Here is an 18,808-nt window from a genome sequence, read left to right on the forward strand (position 1 = left end):
GAAGTTATTCCAATAATGCTGGAAGATCGTTTTCGAGAACGTCTAGATAACAGGGTCCTGTACGACGATGCGGGAGCGTAACAGGTTCAGTCATTTGATTGTCTATCACACCACACCACAGATTTACAGAGAAGCATGCTTGAAAATTTCTCCATTAAGGATAGTGGGTATTTGCAGCAGCACTGACGTGAGATACGAGTGTTATTCCACGGATGCGAGTTGCGACTTACAATTAAGCAACGACAAAATTCTTACGTAGCTTCATCTCTTTCTCAAAGGTGTTGATCTGCCTTTAATGATAAGGACAAAGGCCATCCATACGTAATGTCTGCCGTATTATTGTATGAGGAACTCCGGTGCTTCTAGATCCTAAATACGTAATTGTTGAACGACTATATTCTGCCAAATGTTAATGTCTTCTGCTTAGTCCATACTCTCTTTATTTGCACATTCTGATGAAATATGACGGCTGAGCACTGCAGCAGTCTTGCACAGTGCAGTGCAAACACTAGTAAACACTCTTCGGTCTGGTACTCTGCAGTTAGGAACTCGTCCAATGTACCCTCTACAAGCAGCAGCAGTTTCTGTTACAAAACCCGTGCACAAATACAATATCGTTGTACTCAGTATTTGTAAATACATGCAGCATGCATAAAAGATACACTAGAACTGGCTAACAAATGACAACCATAGTTGAAAAATTCAATTATGTAAACTCAGGCACAACTTCACAACTGGAACTTCAAATCAAAAATGACAACCGAAATATAAACCCAAGCGAAATGAAAACATATATGTGTAACCTGCCGTATATCTGCAAGCGATGAAAATTGAACACGTGTTACGTGGAATGTTTAATGCAAATTAATCTACACTACCACCTTCAAACATATCTACTTTTCCTCCCAAAAATCCTTGTAACTTCAGTGATGCTGAAACAAGTCGAATAATAGTTTAAAATTTCTCTTTTTCCTGCCGGCCGAAGTGGCCGTGCGGTTAAAGGCGCTGCAGTCTGGAACCGCAAGACCGCTACGGTCGCAGGTTCGAATCCTGCCTCGGGCATGGATGTTTGTGATGTCCTTAGGTTAGTTAGGTTTAACTAGTTCTAAGTTCTAGGGGACTAATGACCTCAGCAGTTGAGTCCCATAGTGCTCAGAGCCATTTGAACCATTTTTTCTCTTTTTCCTACCTTGTAGATGTAGACTAAATGAAATAAATACCATGCCACGTATTAATTCTTTTCTATCAAAATTAAACTTCATTTTGTGATGTGTGCATTAGAATCTTCAGAAACTTTCAAACTTTTTACCACTTCGGTAATATAACAGTCTAATCTGTCACATTTGTGCAGTACTTTAATCTTCTTTTATCAGCCTGTGGTTTACTTATTAAATGAATCGCTTCCCCCTTCATCCCCCCCCCCTTCCTCCGGCATTCTTTTTAAAGGCCTTGTATTGCATGAATGTCGTCTCTCATGAACGGTAAACAAAAAATTATGAAAGTGTGCGTTTCAATTAGTTTCCAGCTGTGTTCCAGTTTTGACGTCGAGATGAGGGCTGTTATTAATAGAATAGAAAGAAATGCAGAAAAATACATACGTAGAGCCGGAAATTGTATATGGTGTTAGTAGCTACGGTACTACGAGATTAGACGATATGGCTGACGGTATGAAATTTGTTTTATAAATACAATAATATATTTTAGAGGATTTACTATAAAGAAAGATATACTCATTTTTTACAACACATTCACCGTCCAAGTTGTCGCTGTTTTGTTGTTTTCATATTATTAGTCAGAAACGCAAATACGAGGTAGTTACAAACAATTCTAGTGACGTGATTCAGCCATCTATTATTGTTATCATAAGACTAAGACGTGTGACACTACAGTTACTAAAGCAGATTCTATGCTTGACCGATATGTATCACTAGGGTTGTTGCAAATTGTTTGCGTTCTGAATTGATAATATGTATATAATAAATGCTATATGATCGCTGTTTTCGATTAGGTGTTATGTCCAAAACTGTATTACATAACCTAACTTATTTTCAGTCAGAAATTATAATCTGACAATGAGATTTTCCTACTCTTATTCTGTAGATGCTGTATCAATCGACGCCGTGCCCTGAGTACTGACAACAAATGAATTTAATTTTCTAAAAATCAGCTCAGCTACGACAGAGTCACACTTTGTTACCCGATCTTCCATCCCCGTAACTCTATTGTTACAGCTTTTTTTAGTTGTGTAATTCTTCTCTGGTCTTTCAGTACACATTGGCGTACACGTTTCGTGGTTATAATAGTTTTTTGAGGTTTAAATCCGTGGTCAGGCGCGGTAATTGGTAGAATTGTAAATCAAAGGTGCAGTCTTCAATTGCCTTTAGTTCTATTTCACATATGATAACTCCTTGTGCGTATACAAATTGCCAATTCGCGCCGTGCTCTACTTTCCCCATAAACAGCTATAAATCTCCACATCTTTTTCCAAATATGGGGTGTTCAAAAAGTCTCTCCGCAGTGCCGTATGATTGTTAGCCGTGGGTGCTGTATGATTGTTCGCCTACATGGGTTACTAACCTTCAAGTGGATTCTCCCAACGTTCCACTGGTTCGTTTATCTCAGCCAGCATCAGTAGTATCGTTGGTGTGTGTCGTTACGTGTTGACGTGAATGTTTAAGTTTAGTTCCCTTGTTCGTTCTTTTCGTTTTTGTCACTGTAAAAATGGTAACCATTGAAGAACGTGTGTTTTTAGTCGAACAAGTGTTCAAAGCTGGCGGTAAATACACAGTTTCAGTTCTTCAAACATTCAATTCAGTTTTCCCGGAGACAACACTCCGACATCGCGATACTGTGCGAGATTTGATTTACGAATTTCGAAGTACGAGTTCAGTGACAGATGCACCGAAAAGTGGTCGCCCTAGCGTTTTGTCTGAGGATAAACTACTCGATATTTCCGATAAAATGTCCATGAGTCCGAACAAGTCAGTAAGAACGACCCACACAGCTGTAAGGAAAAAATTAGAACTTTTCCCATACAAAGTTACAGTTGTGCAAGAACTGAAAAATACTGATCAAGGCAAGAGACTGCATTATTGTCAATGGTTCAAAAATTTTGTTCAACAAAATAGAAGGGATATTCTTAATGAAACGTTTTCCACTGATGAGGCGTGGTTCCATTTATCCGGGTACATGAACTCGCAAAATTATCGTATGTGGAGTATTGCAAATCATTTGTGTATTCATGAGGAACCACTTCATTCTGTGAAAATAGAAGTTTGGATTGCAATTTCTAGACGTCGGATTGTGGGTCGCATATTTTTCAGCCAAACAATAAACGCACAACGATACTGCAGTGATATTCTGTACCCATTTATAGGAGAACTGGTGTGAAGTGAAATACTGAAAGGTTATTTTCAACAAGATGGGGCTAGCGAGCATACATCTCGCGTTTCAATGTCACTGCTTGCTGATCGCATAATTTCACAGGGACTTTGGCCTCCACGATCACCTGACCTAACACCATCAGCTTTTCCTTCTGTGATGCAGCGAAAGCAACTGTCTATAAAAACCGTCCAAAATCCATCGATGAATTGAAAACTGAAATATCCACTTTCACTGCTTCTGTTATAGAAGAAATGTTACAGCCTGTGTTTGGAAACATGATTAGACGAACTGAATTGGGTATTCAACAACAGGGGGGACACTTTCAACATTTAATGTGAAAATTTGTAAGTAAAAATGAATATTCAATAAATTAATAACTTGTATTTCACTGAGTTTCATTTCATATTCATATTCACTGCGGTATACTGCACCCGCGGCTAACAATCGCACGGCACTGAAGAGAGACTTTTTGAACAGACCGTATATGAAAAAGGTAGTTTATGCACTTAACCCACAGCGGTATTTTATTTGCCTGTAATTTTTCTGTCTGTGCCATCAGCAGTGTAAAATGTTGCCTTTCTCTTTTTCGTGTATATTTTTTAAACGTTAGAAACATTAAATTATTATAAGTTAGTTTACGTTGCAAATATAACCGTTGAATCTACGAGAACACTCATAATTATTCGATAAACGAATAAAGGGCGAGAAGAGTCGGCAGTCATAAATGTATAGGTAAAAGTCGAGACTTGAGATTGAGCTTTTATTGAGATATATGAGTTTTATAGTGGAGAGAACGCACCTTTTGAGGCACTAAGTACAACGAACTTACTTGACCTACTAACACAATTCATTTGGCTGAAATTAATGTAGTTGGTAACTGGTAACTGTTTTTGTAGTGATGAAAATAAAAAAAACTGTTTTACTGTTTAATAAATCAATTTTAATAAAATCGAAGAAGTGTGTAGTACTTTCAACAGTGGTAGTATTAGTAGAAATGTACCCTTTTTCAGATTTATTTCGACTTATTTAAGATTTTGAATTGCATAGGTAGAAGAAGGTATTTCCAAGTTTTTTACTGTTTGAAATTGCACAGGCACAAGAAGTAATATAAGCTGAAACGCTCTCGATCCTATATACACGTAACTGATACAGTGATATATTGGACGGTTTGGAAGAAGAGAAACATAAAATGATATTAACTGTAGTCCATACCAGGTGGGACCTACTGTTAAATGTAAACAACTTAAATATCTGTGTTTCAAAGCGATAAGCGTGAGGATAGTATTGTAATGACATTGTTCACCTTTATCTGTAATAATCCTGCTCCATACTGAACAGTAATTAGTACAATTTCCATAAAATTTGCCTTATACAAAATTGAAGTGGTTCCTGAAGTTGACTGCATCTGGCCATATATTCTGTAGAGTGTTTAAACAAATCGAACTAGTCAACTGTAATTGTCAGCCACCATAGCGGTGTAGTCAATGCGCCAGACTGTAATGCGGAGGACCCGGATTCAATTCCGGTTAGTATCAGGGATTTTTCCTAATTGGGAGCAATCGAAGAGCTACTTGAATGAGAAGTAGCGGCAGCAAGGTCTGCTAAATCGACAACCCATATCCATATGACGCCATTGCCTGAGGATTACGCGACGGTCGGACGATCCCGATGGCAAGTCTGTGACTGCAACGACGGTGTTATTCTTTCTTTGCATCCGTAATTACGCTCAGGAAGATTACAATCTCACAAAGAGCTAAATTTTCTTTACATTATTTTGTTCGATGCGTCCTCGTCATTTGGTCTAAGTATTATTTAAAGAATCAAGCCACCCAGTAGCGATCGCGTAAACGGTTGAATTAAATTTCAGATCTCTCCTGTATATTAAGCAACTGAAAATTTTTGCACTATTATTGTGAAGAACAAGAAGAAGAAGAAATTATACACCATAGCTGACTGTACCGTGAAAGTTTAACAGGTCGAAGGAAGGCTTCCTCCAGCCAGGCGAAGCGTACAAAAGCATTCCACTACTAAAATCAATCTGCTGACTGTCTCGCAGCTAACGCTGTCCCAACGAACTAGGCTGTGCTAAGGATATTTACAAAACCTGTACTACATTTAGTCATGACTAGCCATTGTCTTACGACAAAGAGCAGCCACTACCTACAGTGCTTGATTTGTTACGGTAAGCACCGGTACTCCGTACCCGGTATCTATGATGACCGGTATCTCTGATGAAAAAAAAATCAGAAGTGCAGACTCTGAAAGTGGAAAAAGATGTTGAGTCACTTGCAGTTCGCTTTCGGTTGAACAGACGAGATACGATTAAACAATTTCGTGAATATCTTTTCGATAGTTGCGAGTACTTTGGTGGAAATTGTAAGAACAAAATAAAGCAGCGCACAAGTTTGCTTCCGTTGATAACTACCACCACGACAATTGCAGTGTCATTTAGTGAACGTGAAACACGGTTTTCCCAAATGAATGTGATCATTACTAACGGTAGAGCCTCTCTGATACCAACAAACTGTTTCTTCCCTATTTTTTCTGAAACTAACGGATCAGCACCGACCAGTTCTGACCCTTCAAATTACGTGGAATCTTGGCTGCTTCGTGGACGGCTCTCGACTATGAACACCGATAGCAAGAAAAGAGAGCGAGAAGGGACGTACAAAGAATAAATTTCAAAGCTTTGGACGGTTTTAAACTTAAAACATTTCTTCCTGTTTTTCAGTATCTTATAGTTCAAATCTATAGCCGGCCGGTGTGGCCGTGCGGTTCTAGGCGCTTCAGTCTGGAACCGCGTGACCGCTACGGCCGCAGGTTCGAATCGTGCCTCAGATATGGATGTGTACGATGTCCTTAGGTTAGTTAGGTTTAAGTAGTTCTAAGCCTAGGGGACTTATGATCTCAGATGTTACGTCCCGTAGCGCTTGGAGCCATTTGAACCATATGAGGTGGAGCACTGGTTAGCAAAATTTTGTAAATTTCTGTGAAGTTGTATGGGACCAAATTGCTGAAGTCATCGGTCCCTAGTCTAACACACTACTTAATTTGACTTAAACTAACTTACGCTAAGGATACCACACACATATACGCACACCCATGCCCGAGGGAGGTCTCGAACCTCCGACGGGGGTGAGCCGCGTGAATCGTGCAAGACGCCTGAGACCGCACGGCTACCCCCGGGGCAGTGGTCAGCACACTGGACTCGCATTCAGGAGGACGACCGTTCAAACCAGCGTCCGAGCATCCTGGTTTAGATTTTCCGTGAATTCCCAAATCGCTCCAGGTAAATTCCGTTATGGTTCCCTTGAAGGACACTACCGACTTCCTTCCCCATCCTCCCCTAATCCAATGCTGTTTTTGTCCCGTCTCCCAAATTTACCAACAAACCAGCAGGAAAGTCACAGTACCAGAACATCTTTTTTACGAATCAAACACTTACCACCTATAATAACCATTTGGCGAACAGAATTGATTTACTACGGTGTTTGCGATACAAATCCGTACAGGTTACAGCAGCTGGACGTTTAGGTCCGGAGAGGCCGTCAGAGATCTGACCTGTGATGGCTCCAGGTTTGGGTCCTGCTTCAGGGCGCTGACGACGAACTTGACGAGCGCCTTGGTGATGTGGACGTCGTTGGCGCGCGGGAAGGGCGTGCTGTAGTGGCCCAGCCACTGGTACGCCAGCTCCGTCGCCAGGATGGTCGTCAGCGTCGACTCGCTCACCAAGTCCTGCTCCCTGCGCATGCGCAAACACCACAGCCGTTGTGTGCTCCGGACCGTCTTTGTCATGCAGAGTTTCTACGGCTATAACATGTAATCCGAGTCCTGGGACTCACAGACGCTTCGTGCTCAAAGCACTGCTTACGAGAGTGCACGCACGCAAATGTATAGTTTGCCACAGAGTCAGAGGAATTGGCAGTTTGCCAGTCGTATTTCAATGACGAGCGTTTGCCTAAAGAGCACGTGAAGATGACAAAAGGTACGGAATATGTTATACATTTGCAAACTTGTATTCTAAGGAATGAAAGCTACACATGAGTGACTTACCCGACTTTAAGGTTTTCTAATAGAGAATCAGTTTAGGGTGAAAGAATATCACTGATAAGATACGCTGATGATATTTATATCATCAGTGAAAGTGAGGAAGAATTACAGGAGTTGTCGAATGGAATAAGTAGTCTAATGAGCACAGGCTATGAACTGAGGGTAAACTGTAACAACATGCGAATAACGAGTAGCAGCTGAAATGAAATTAGTGAAATGCCTAACATTATCATTAGGGACCACGAAGTAAACAAATTAAAGAAATTCTGCTACCTTGGAAGCAAAATAACACGTGACGGACGAAGCATGAAGGAGGTAAAAAGCAGACTAACAGACGCAAAGACAGCATTCCTGGCCAAAAGAAGTATACTAGAATCAAAAATAGGCCCCAATTTGAGGAAGGATAATTGCGACTGTACGTTTGGTGTACATCGTTATACAGAACTCCATTAGAAACTGCAAGGAAACTGGAAAGAAAGAGAATAGTAACGTCTGAGGTTTTTTGCTATAGAAGGATAATGAAAATTAAGTGGTGTGGTAAGTTTTCGTCAGAATCAGCGAGGAGAGGAACGTGTAGAAAAAACTGACAAGAAGTAAGGACAAGATGATAGGACATGTGTTAAAGCACAACTTCCACGGTACAGTAGGGTAAAAGGTAAAAACTGTTGGGGGAAGACTGAAATTGGAATATATCCAACAAATAACTGAGCACGTGGGTTGCAAGTGCTGCTCTGAGATGGCATAGGAGAGAAATTCGTGGCATGCCGCAGCGAACCAGGCAAAAGAGGGATGACCCAAACAAAGAAATAGAGATTTAATTGTAATGCGATCCGGGGAATTGGAAGAATACGACAGGCAGAAATCCTCATATAAACTGACAAGTCTCGTGACGGCCATCATACGTGATTATATTATCTTTAAATAAAATTCTTATGCTTGTGTGTGACAGCGTCGTATGTGATAAAATTATCAATGTTTCGGGTGCTATTACATACAGCTTTCATCAGGGCGAATACCGAGCGAGGTAGCGCAGTGGTTAGCACACTGGAGTCTGTAATGAACCTTGCCTTCTCGTAACTTTCGTATGTCAACTGAAATGTTCGATTCCGTATAAATATTTGCCAAACTTGGATCTATTTCATTACTTAAATTACATACTGCTCATTGCCTAAAATCTATTTTCCTGACAACATATTTTTATCATTCATATCGATCCATTTCGCAATATCCATCTTGGAGCATGAAATTTAATAATAACAATTGTTAACTTAAATAATCCAAAACCCACTTTACTGTAAAAGTAATATTATTATACTTCCGTTTTCATACAAACATAATTCCTGTTTTCATTTACAATTTTTCTAATTTTATTATTGACCATAAATTCGATCTTGTACAATTGCAGGAAGCTGCTATTTTTCACGCTGTCAAAATTTTCAACCTTTGTTATTAAACATTAGACGTATGAATCTTCACTTAAATATTTATTTCCAGAAATAATTACGTAAGTTAAATCTGAAAAACAATTTCGATGAAGACAGCCATGTTAATACAAGTTTGAACTACATCCTGTTCTAGCAGGTACTGGAAACGGGGCTCTTAATGCTTACAGAGAGTCTTTTGCATTCGTTGAGTTTGGTACATGTCATTCTGTGATCTACTATGTTCTTTGTCTAGTGAAAAAATGTTGCACAATGTGTTTTCTTAAGAAGCGATATTGCGAGAGACGTGACAAGAACAGACCAATAAATGAAAACTGTATTGAAAAGTAAGATAATATTCCAGCGATCTGTTGTTACAAGCCTTGGACCAGACATACTAAAAGTTTATATAGGAACAAAGAAGCGAGCGCAGATACTTAGGCCGACTTTGCAAGATTAGTAATATTTATTTGCAAATATAATTATTTTCTGTTACGTAATAATTATAAAATTTTCATTACAGTAATACAGCTAGAACAATGTACGCCCACAAACTTTGATTCTTCGTTATATATGAACATTAAGTAAGGGAATTACACTAAAATTCCCATTCGGGAGGTCGAAGGTGCAAACCCGTGTCCGACCACCCTAATTTCAGTTGTCTGTAATTTCCCTAAATAGCTCCATGCGAATGGCGGGATCTTCCCTTTGAAAGGATACGGCCGAGTTACTTCCCATCTTTGAAACAATCCGAGCTTGTGTTCCGTCTCTAATTACCACTGTATCTTTCTTTGTCCCTTCAGGGTGAATAGCAGCCAAAACGTCGGTAGTTTTGTCACATGTGATGCGGTCATACGTGAATATTATTGGATTATATTTTTGGAAACAGTGTACGTAAATGCATGATTTGACGTCGATAATCAAGGACACTATTTGCCGACTGTGGTGTTGTATATAGGAAAGCCACATCGTGACAAAACTGAGGCCAATTGAATCCTGCTGAGAATCTGCATATGACCCTGGGACTGGCAGCTGGCACTCACCACAAATACCTGTAACTTTCTGCACATGAATAGGAAGAAGAAGAAATTATCCTTCGATTACATAATTAGTGATAGTAACTGTTAAATATCAAAGAATATACGTCCGAAGAGATGTAAAACGGAGCACCCATATAAATCTATAATGCGCAACACAATCAAAAGGTCACTTTTTCGAAATCCCGTTGTTGTCGCCCATTGTGACACAGAAGTTTGAAATCTGACACGAAGCTGACTATCACCTTCCTCTGTAATAGTGCAAAATCACGGTAACCTGCGACATAACCCTCGGTCCCGAGGACGCTTCAAACAGCAACATGTCGACAGGTATGAAAAAAAAAGTCAGAGCGCAGAATTTAACGTGAGGTGTAAGGTAAGTTAAAGATGTCTCACTGGCACCAAATGTCACCAAAGTCCTGTCAAACGCCACCGTGGACATGCCAGACGATTGGAAGGTCGTCACGTCCGTTCTTACATTTCGTCCCTTCTTTCGACGCCTCTGCAATGGAGGTAGGAACCGCGAAGCCCAGAGTTCTAATCACACGGTTTCCTTATGTACGGCCGAGAAAAACATTCAAGATACACCACAGCTCAGAATCAACACGAGAAGGCCTCAGATGTTGGCACAAAGTACGACAGTGAAGCCACCACATCCCAGGGGCCGTTGTTTCCCACACATTTCGCGTTCGAAAACGACAGTTCGCAGGGCGGTGAGAAACAGAAAAACGTCCTTGACAGTCTTTGACCCTGCTGACACCCGCCGGACGATTCAACCCTTCTCCAAGGAGAACGTAGGACTGCAAACCCCAGCGAACGCGGTCGTGTTCTTTCGAGTGCAACGCGAGCGCCGTTTTTGCTCAGTTGCACAGGATGGGACCACTAGGGACCTTTCAAAACGTTTCGACAAAATGTGAACGTTATCCCAAGCAGCAAAGCGTGTTTATGCTTTCTCAGTCCTCCCGTCTCGTGCCCAGCTGAGCGCTGAGCGCGATTATGAGGGAAGAGGAAGAGGGAGGGAGGGGGGATACTACACTGCATATGCGTGAATAAAATGGCAAATGGTCCCTCTTAGGGCCCCAGTTCGGCAAAACGATCCGTACCAACAGCACATCTCTGTCGGGCACTTAAAAATGTTGCTGTACAGAGATGGAAATGAGCGTTTGGCGTCATTGGCCGGGATGCCCCTTGCGGGGCAGGTCCGGCCGCCTTGGTGCAGGTCTTATTACATTCGACGTCACTTTGGGCGACCTGCGGGCCGGATGGGGATGAAATGATGATGAAGACAGCACAACACCCAGTCCCTGGATGGAGAAAATCTCCGACCCATCCGAGAACCGAACCCGGGCCCGTAGGACAGCAATCCGTCACGCTGACCACTTTTTTTGTGATCTCATTTTGTTCTATACTGTTCGTTGAATTTGTTCGTGGTGGACGTCCGATGTCACCCGTTCAGGTTGTTCGTTGATCCGTTCACTCAGTTTTTTATTACAGAGGGTAGCTAAACCCTCTGACCGAACACGCTGAGCTACCGTGCCGGCAGTACTCAGCTGTCGGGGCGGCCCGTACAGAGATAGTCAGTCACCAATTCCCAGGTGCCGGGGCGACATGTCCTTTCGATACCCCGTAGATTTCTCATACGGCCAACAGGCGCTAGTTCAGTGACGTAGTGCCACTCAGCATATGGGTGACGAAACGGCTGCACCTAGGAATCAATGACTGGCTTTCTTTGTACACACACATATTCAAAGTCCTTAACTAAGGTGCACGAATTCTTTCCCCTATTGCAGAGGCGTCGACAGAGGGAGGAGGAGGAGGAGGTGACTAGTGTTTAACGTTCCGTCGACAACGAGATCATTAAAGAAGGAGTACAAGCTCGGATTAGATAAAGATGGAGGAGGAAAGCAGCAGTACCCTTTCGAAGGAACCAGCCCGAAATTTTCAAAAAATATTCAAATGTGTGTCAAATCTTATGGGACTTAACTGCTAAGATCATCAGTCCCTAAGCTTACACACTACTTAACCTAAATTATCCTAAGGACAAACACACACACCCATGTCCGAGGGAGGACTCGAACCTCCGCCGGGACCAGCCGCACAGTCCATGACTGCAGCGCCTTAGACCGCTCGGCTAATCACGCGCGGCGAAATTTTCCTGAAGTGATTTACGGAAATCACGGAAAACCTAAATCTGGACGGCCGGACGCATGTTTGAACCGTCGTTCTCACAGTGTGCTAACCACTGCGCTACCCGCTCGGTTCAACAGAAGGGATGAAATGTATGTAGGAAGGGGTGAAACAACCTCTCATCGGGTGACACAAATCAACGGTGGCGTTGGGTAGAATTGTGGTGAAATCTGGTTCCACTGCGTCACCATTAACCCACCTTATACTTACACGAAATTGTAAGCTCTGGACTTTTCTTCGAATGTATCGACAGTTTGCTGTTTGAAGCAGAGGCGAACTCGAAATTGATATCGCAGGGCGCCATGCTTTTGCACTATGACAGAAGAACGTTGTACGCACCTTTGAGCCGAATTTAAAGCTTCTACATCGCAGTGGTAGGCAATTACGAGGTTTCGAAAAAGCGACCCTGTAATTGTGTTCAGCAGTGTAGATGCGAATAAAGAATTACCAAGCAGGATCTCTTGGTGAGACGTGACATTTTAAAATTTGTACATGATACAGGGCACCACCTACACAATATACGATATACATATATATAGATGAAGGGCTTATTTCAATAGTGGTACAAGTCCACTTTTGTTCATTCTGAGATACAGAGTCCTAAAGTTAAATGAGCGCCGAAAAATCTGCAGTTGATGTAGCAGAAATATTCAAGCATATGGCTTCTTGCTAGAGATGAACCTTTCTTTCTGTTTGTTTGGATCATTAGTGTCAGAAGCATTATAGACAGAAAAGTGGAGGTAATGGACTTGTACCACTATTGAAATAAGTCCTATATTGCAGATATCATTACAGGATCTGGTGCATTCATACACCAATATCAATCGCTTGTTGAGGCTTGACGCTGTTCAGTGAGACACTGACCTGAAGATAACGACGCCGAACATGTCGGCCGGCGTGGTGGAGGAGTAGTGCGGCAGCGCGACCAGCTGCAGCTGCGCCAGCGGGTAGGCGACGCCGAAGTAGGCCTCCAGCCAGCGCACGATGGCCGGCACGCGGTCCGCCGCCTTCTCCAGCTGCGACAGCAAGTGCGACCGCCCGTACACGCTCACCGCCGGCTTCGGATCTGCCGACACAGGTTGTTTAGTTGCCGATTTGACGTTAATACCCAATCAGATTCCAAGTAAAGCTGTATGTTTTTTAATTAATATTGCGCATTCCGCTGAAGGAAATGAAGTGTGTTACACCATGAAGTAACAGTCCGATATTTTTCAACCTTTATGGAGGACGGGTGTTTAACTATTAAGTCCGATATTTTTCAACCTTTATGGAGGACGGGTATTTAACTATTAAGCTCCCATTCCATTCTGAACTGGTGTCAATCACTAACATCAGTATGAGGTGTCACCCTCACGGTCACGAATACACTTCTCCAATCGTAGTGGCATGGGTGCAACAGCCTCTGCATCTCGCCTTGTATATTTCTTCCCCCTCATGAAACTTGTAAGATGACATAAAAAATTATCCTCCTCATATCTCATGCTCTACAGGGAACAAATCAAGGGGCACGACAAGGTGTCTGTAGTGTGAACTGCTGTTGGGCCCCGGCCGGGGTGGCCGTGAGGTTCTAGGGGCTACAGCCTGGAACCGCGTGACCGCTATGGTCGCAGGTTCGAATCCTGCCACGGGCATGGATGTGTGTGATTATGTGATGTCATTAGGTTAGTTAGGTTTAAGTAGTTCTAAGTTCTAGGGGACCGATGACCTCAGAAGTTAAGTCCCATAGTGCTCAGAGCCATTTGAACCACTTTTTTCTGTTGTTGGGGCCTTCCATTATGCTGTTGGAGTAGGCCCCTTACACGTTCCAGTCACATTAATGTGACCGCGTGTCAAAGGCCTGGCTAACAATCTTTTGCAGCACGAATTGCTGCGAGACGTGCAGGAGGACTTCAGTGACCATCTGTGTTAGGTTTCTCAGTTAAGGATACATGACGTGAACAGCCCGATCAACGTTTAGGTTTAAATCCAGCAAATTTGATGGGCAGGGGCGTACTGTAAACTCATTCTGGTGCTCTTGGATCTTAAATCTGTGTCAAAAGTTACATTGTCCTGATGGTGGATGTCGTCGTGCCGAGGAAGAACGAACTGCGTCTAAGAGTTGAAATGGTTTCCAAAGATAAATGCATACTTGTGTTGATCCACTGCGTCTTTCTGAATGACGAGACCACCCAGAAAATGCATTTCAGACGTTTCACGTCGTGCACGCCAACGGTCGTCTGTCCAATGCTACATGAAACGTGATTCATCTGAGAAGGCAACCTGTCCGCACTCAGCGGGTGTTCACTTGTAGTACTGGCGTGCAAGTTCCAAGCTTTGTCGCTGATGAACAGCAGTTACCATGGCTGCATGAACCAGACGCCTTCTGCAGAGGCCCATAAGCAGCAACGTTCGCTGAATGGTTGTTGAGGAGACACTGTTGGTAGCCTCTTGGTCATTTACACAACTGCATCACTCTAATCGCCAGTATACGTCTTCACAGCCGTCGTTCGCCCCTGTCACCTACAGCTCGTGGTGCACTACAGTTGGCTTGCCGTTTGTTTTGGACAGTGCCGTTTTGTCATGCACAGTACATTTTAATCACGGCGGCACCTGAACAGTTACGAAATTAGCCGTTTCGGAAATGTTTTTACCCGTGGCCCGAAAGCCAATGACCATACCCTTTTGGACGTCAGGTATACAGCCCTGTTACCTCCTTGCGACAACGACTGCACTGTTTTACCACCCCGGTCCGCACATCGTGGTCTAGTGGTTAGCGTTGCTGCCTCTGGATCACTACTGGGTGCTTGTCCGATTGCCGACCGGGTCGGAGATTTTCTCCGCCTGGGGACTGGGTGTTTGTGTTGTCCTTATCATCATCATTCTGGTAATGAAAGTTTGGAACTTCTACGGGCGCTGATGACCACGATGTTGAGCGCCCCACAAACCAACATCATCATTATCCACGACCTCCCGACACTCTTTGTATATCCTCCACCGTTAGTGCCGCCAACTGCAGTCTGTGACTGGACGTTGACGTCGAACATCACGAACTGCTTCCAAACACACATTTTGCAATACGTCATGCAAGTAAAGTACTTCAGCAGTTGGTTCCCTAGTTCTTCTCAAACACATTTAACGGCACAACGTGTTCTTTTGCTTATTTGTACATAAACAGAGTCGTTACAAAACCGCGCGAACATATAGCGCCCAAAGAATACGCTTATATATTTTACGGGAGGGGAGAATCACAGTCGTGTGCCGAAAGTTTGCATACCTAACATAATAAAAGCATAACATAATAGATAATTTTAAAATCGCTTCCAGTAATATTATTAGTACAGTGTAATAAATTATTTGTTACTGGTATGTAAATGCTTGGAGGTTTTACTAAATGTTTTTTCTCATACCAGTGCTAAAAATTGTCTACTATCATGCAAGTGGTCCATCATTACTGTTCCCCATCACTATGGTGATAAAACATGACTGTCATTCGTCACAATAGTGATAAGGCAGTGCCTGCAGTTGACTAAACATCCTGTGTCACACCAATCTGTTAAAACTGTTTACAATCGTTATTGCTGCATAAAATAAATAATAATTTTTCTGATATGATCTATTGTCTTCATTTTGCTACAGTGGTACTTTAACACTGAAATTTACATCACTAGTAATATCATACAAAGAACGCTCCCACTCCAAAATACAATGCGGCTCTGCAACTCTTACATTTAATGACGATAACAGTAGTCCCTCATATGTGAATTCCAAAGGGACCAAATTTCTGAGGACGTTCTCTCCCTACACTTACACAATACTTACACCAACTTAAACTAACTTACGCTAATAACAATACACACACCCATGCCCAAGGGAGGATTCGAATCTCTGGTGGGAGGGGCCGTGCAATCCGTGACATAGCGCCTCTAACCACACGGCTACTCCGCGCAGCAGTCCCTCAGGTTCAGTGGTTCATATATAATTTAAAATATGACTAACGTTGTCTAACAGCAAAAGCGCTTGTAAGCGATTTTAGTACTGATGGCGCTGTAAAAAATTTTATAGTTAACATATATGTGTGACGCAAGATTTTGAGTCAACTGTAAGAACTACCTTTCTACCATAATGATGGGGCACAGCATGTTGGGCCACTTTATGTTTCATGTGGTGGTAACCAGTGTGGAGATAATTTTTAGCACTCGCATAAAAAGCAGTTTTTTAAAAATAAAAATTTAATAAAACATTCAAGCATTTGTATTGCAGTACGAATAATTGATCATAGTAGTGATGCCACTGTAAGTAATTTTGAATTCCATTATGTAATGCTTGTGTTTAGAATAATAACAGGCATACAAGACTGGCTTTAACACCCTCTGCCATTACACCATGAGAGTCTGCAGACTGTTAAGTGTAACAAGGGACTGTACTAACTTCCCCTCACTGATTTGACTCACATTGACAGGATGTGTAGGGCACGACTCGCACTTCATTATATGTTAAAAGCAAGACTAAACTGTCAATGGCTTGCAGGAACATCTAGTCTGAAATTTTATGCGTGCTCGTATGCTTTACATGGTCGCTCTTGTTCGAGGAATTCACAGCCGAGCGAAACGACGAGGCCGCCGTCGACCTGAACGACGCCACGAATTCGCCACTGCCGAAAGGGACAATGTGAGCGCGGTGACATCCTCCGGTGTGCCTGCGCCCGTCAGCCCAAAGCACCATGAGGACGCTGAAATATTTAGTGGACATAGCACAGCCGTAACTACTCCCCAAAACACTGCTCCATCTTCTGACGACAAAGTGGACGATACACGGGTGCCCGCCTCCACGGCATGGCCCGACCAGGAGGTTGAAGAGCAGCACTTGTTACGTGACCTAGCGTAGTCGGCGCCGCTCCAGTAGTCATACTCTCCCCAGAACCCCCGTGGGCGAGCGGTATGACGTTCCACCGCGACACCCACGCCCTTCCGCTGACGCCAGAGTGGACTGGCCTCCAGCAGTCCGCCACCAGCCCTATCGGATAGCAACCACCAACAATAACAACAGCCGATCAAGGGTGAAAATCCACCTAATGCAGGAAGTTCACTTGACCAGTCTCCTAGATATCAATGACGATACCGCGCACACCACCGCAAGCTATCCCATGGGCCGTGGAGTGGCAATCTACGTCTGCGAAGGGATTCCTGTCACCGATGTCACCTTCCTTCCATCAGCTCGAGGCATGGCATTCACTGCCATGGAGATACGCCTCATTAACATCTATGCCCCTTCTGGCACCGACCAATGACATGAATGGGCCCAGTTTTGAGGATATCACCCCCACCCCTGTTTTTAGGGCGATACGAACACTGCCTGCTAGGAGGTGATTATAACACCGTTCTGCACCCAAAAGATCTGGTTCCACACTATACTACATGCCACGAACTATGCATAGTGGTGCAGGACCTGCTGCTCCAAGATACCTGGTAAGCCGAGCATGGCGACCATTCTGGCCATACTATCTTACCAGTCATTCTGCAAGGCATCTAGACAGGATATATGTCTCACTGGATCTTAGATCTGTGATATGGGATGCCGAACATTGTCCACTGGCCTTTTCCAACAATTGCACTAACACGCTCATTGCATGGTCCACCTTCTGCCCCAAGCTTTATGGTGCAGCCGTGCGCCGTCGAAACTCAATACTTCTCATTTGCATCACCCAACTTGTAGCCAGCCTGCGACCGACGCCTTCCCAGCTACCACTCGGCAGTGAAGTGATGGATGGACTGTGCCAAACCAGGCATCCAGTGACCACTGATGAGATACGGAAAGGACTTGGCCAAATGGCATCGCAGCGCCATCAGCTTCTACTATGCGATTCTCTGGGATCTGGATGCTCTGCCGCGTACCCTAGACAACCAGCTGGAACGCAAAGAACTAAAGCGAGGGTAATTGTCCTGGCACGCCGTAAATTGCAAGGAGTGGCAATACAGACGAGGCACCACGATCAGGAGGATTGGCATTTTCATTCATGCATAATATAATGTCCGACGAACGACAGTGTCGTCGGCAGCTCATCGACACTCTGGTCACGCCTCATGGCCCGCAAGTGACCAATCAGAATGACATCGTTAATGCATTCGTAGAACACTACCGACGTACTTCTAGGAAAGAAATGATGACGCTGAAACAAATGACTACATTTTGCATTACGTCACGCGCACCCACCCCCACATAGTGGCGGATACTTTGACAGTGGTGAACGAAGTCGACGACGCAATCAATAAGGGTACAGCCAACAGATCGCCTGGCATTGACGGCTTACCGACTGAGATTTACCAAACCCTCCATGGGCTCAAGGCAACGCGGTAGACGACAATGTTTCAAGAACTGATGACATCTGACCAAGAACTCCCTCCTGCCTTTGATGGGCTCATCGTCTTTCCTGTCCACAAACCAGACCGTGGTTCAACGGTCATGAGCGGTGACTTAACAGGAGCGCCAGTTCATGAGTCCAAGTCAATGGACGTTTAACAGGGCCGGTAGCCATCCGTCGTTCAATCGCGACAAGGGTGAACCCTCTCTACCCTCCTGCATCCTATCGCCCTACAGCCGCTCATTGAGGGCCTGACTACCGAGCTCCTCAACCTCACACTTCGCCAGCTCACTTTTCGCTGTCGCGTATACACTGATGACCTCCTCCTTCTCGTCAGTTCCGGCTCGAGATTCGAGCACTCCTAGAATTGATTACACGTTATGGGGCTGCAG

General features: G+C 43.6%; 1 protein-coding gene across 1 annotated transcript in view; it reads right to left on the reverse strand.

Annotated features, from left to right (window-relative positions):
* LOC124789873 (aminopeptidase N-like) overlaps positions 1–18,808 on the reverse strand; it is a 244,663-nt gene that overhangs the window by 127,656 nt on the left and 98,199 nt on the right. The window contains exons 6-7 of the mRNA XM_047257391.1: positions 12,944–13,145; positions 6,946–7,126 (exon numbers count right to left, since the gene is read on the reverse strand). Of these exons, the coding sequence (XP_047113347.1) occupies positions 6,946–7,126; positions 12,944–13,145 (383 nt within the window). The remainder of the gene's footprint in view (positions 1–6,945; positions 7,127–12,943; positions 13,146–18,808) is intronic.

The sequence above is a fragment of the Schistocerca piceifrons genome, chromosome 1, assembly GCF_021461385.2.
Source record: "Schistocerca piceifrons isolate TAMUIC-IGC-003096 chromosome 1, iqSchPice1.1, whole genome shotgun sequence".
Lineage (NCBI taxonomy): Eukaryota > Metazoa > Arthropoda > Insecta > Orthoptera > Acrididae > Schistocerca > Schistocerca piceifrons.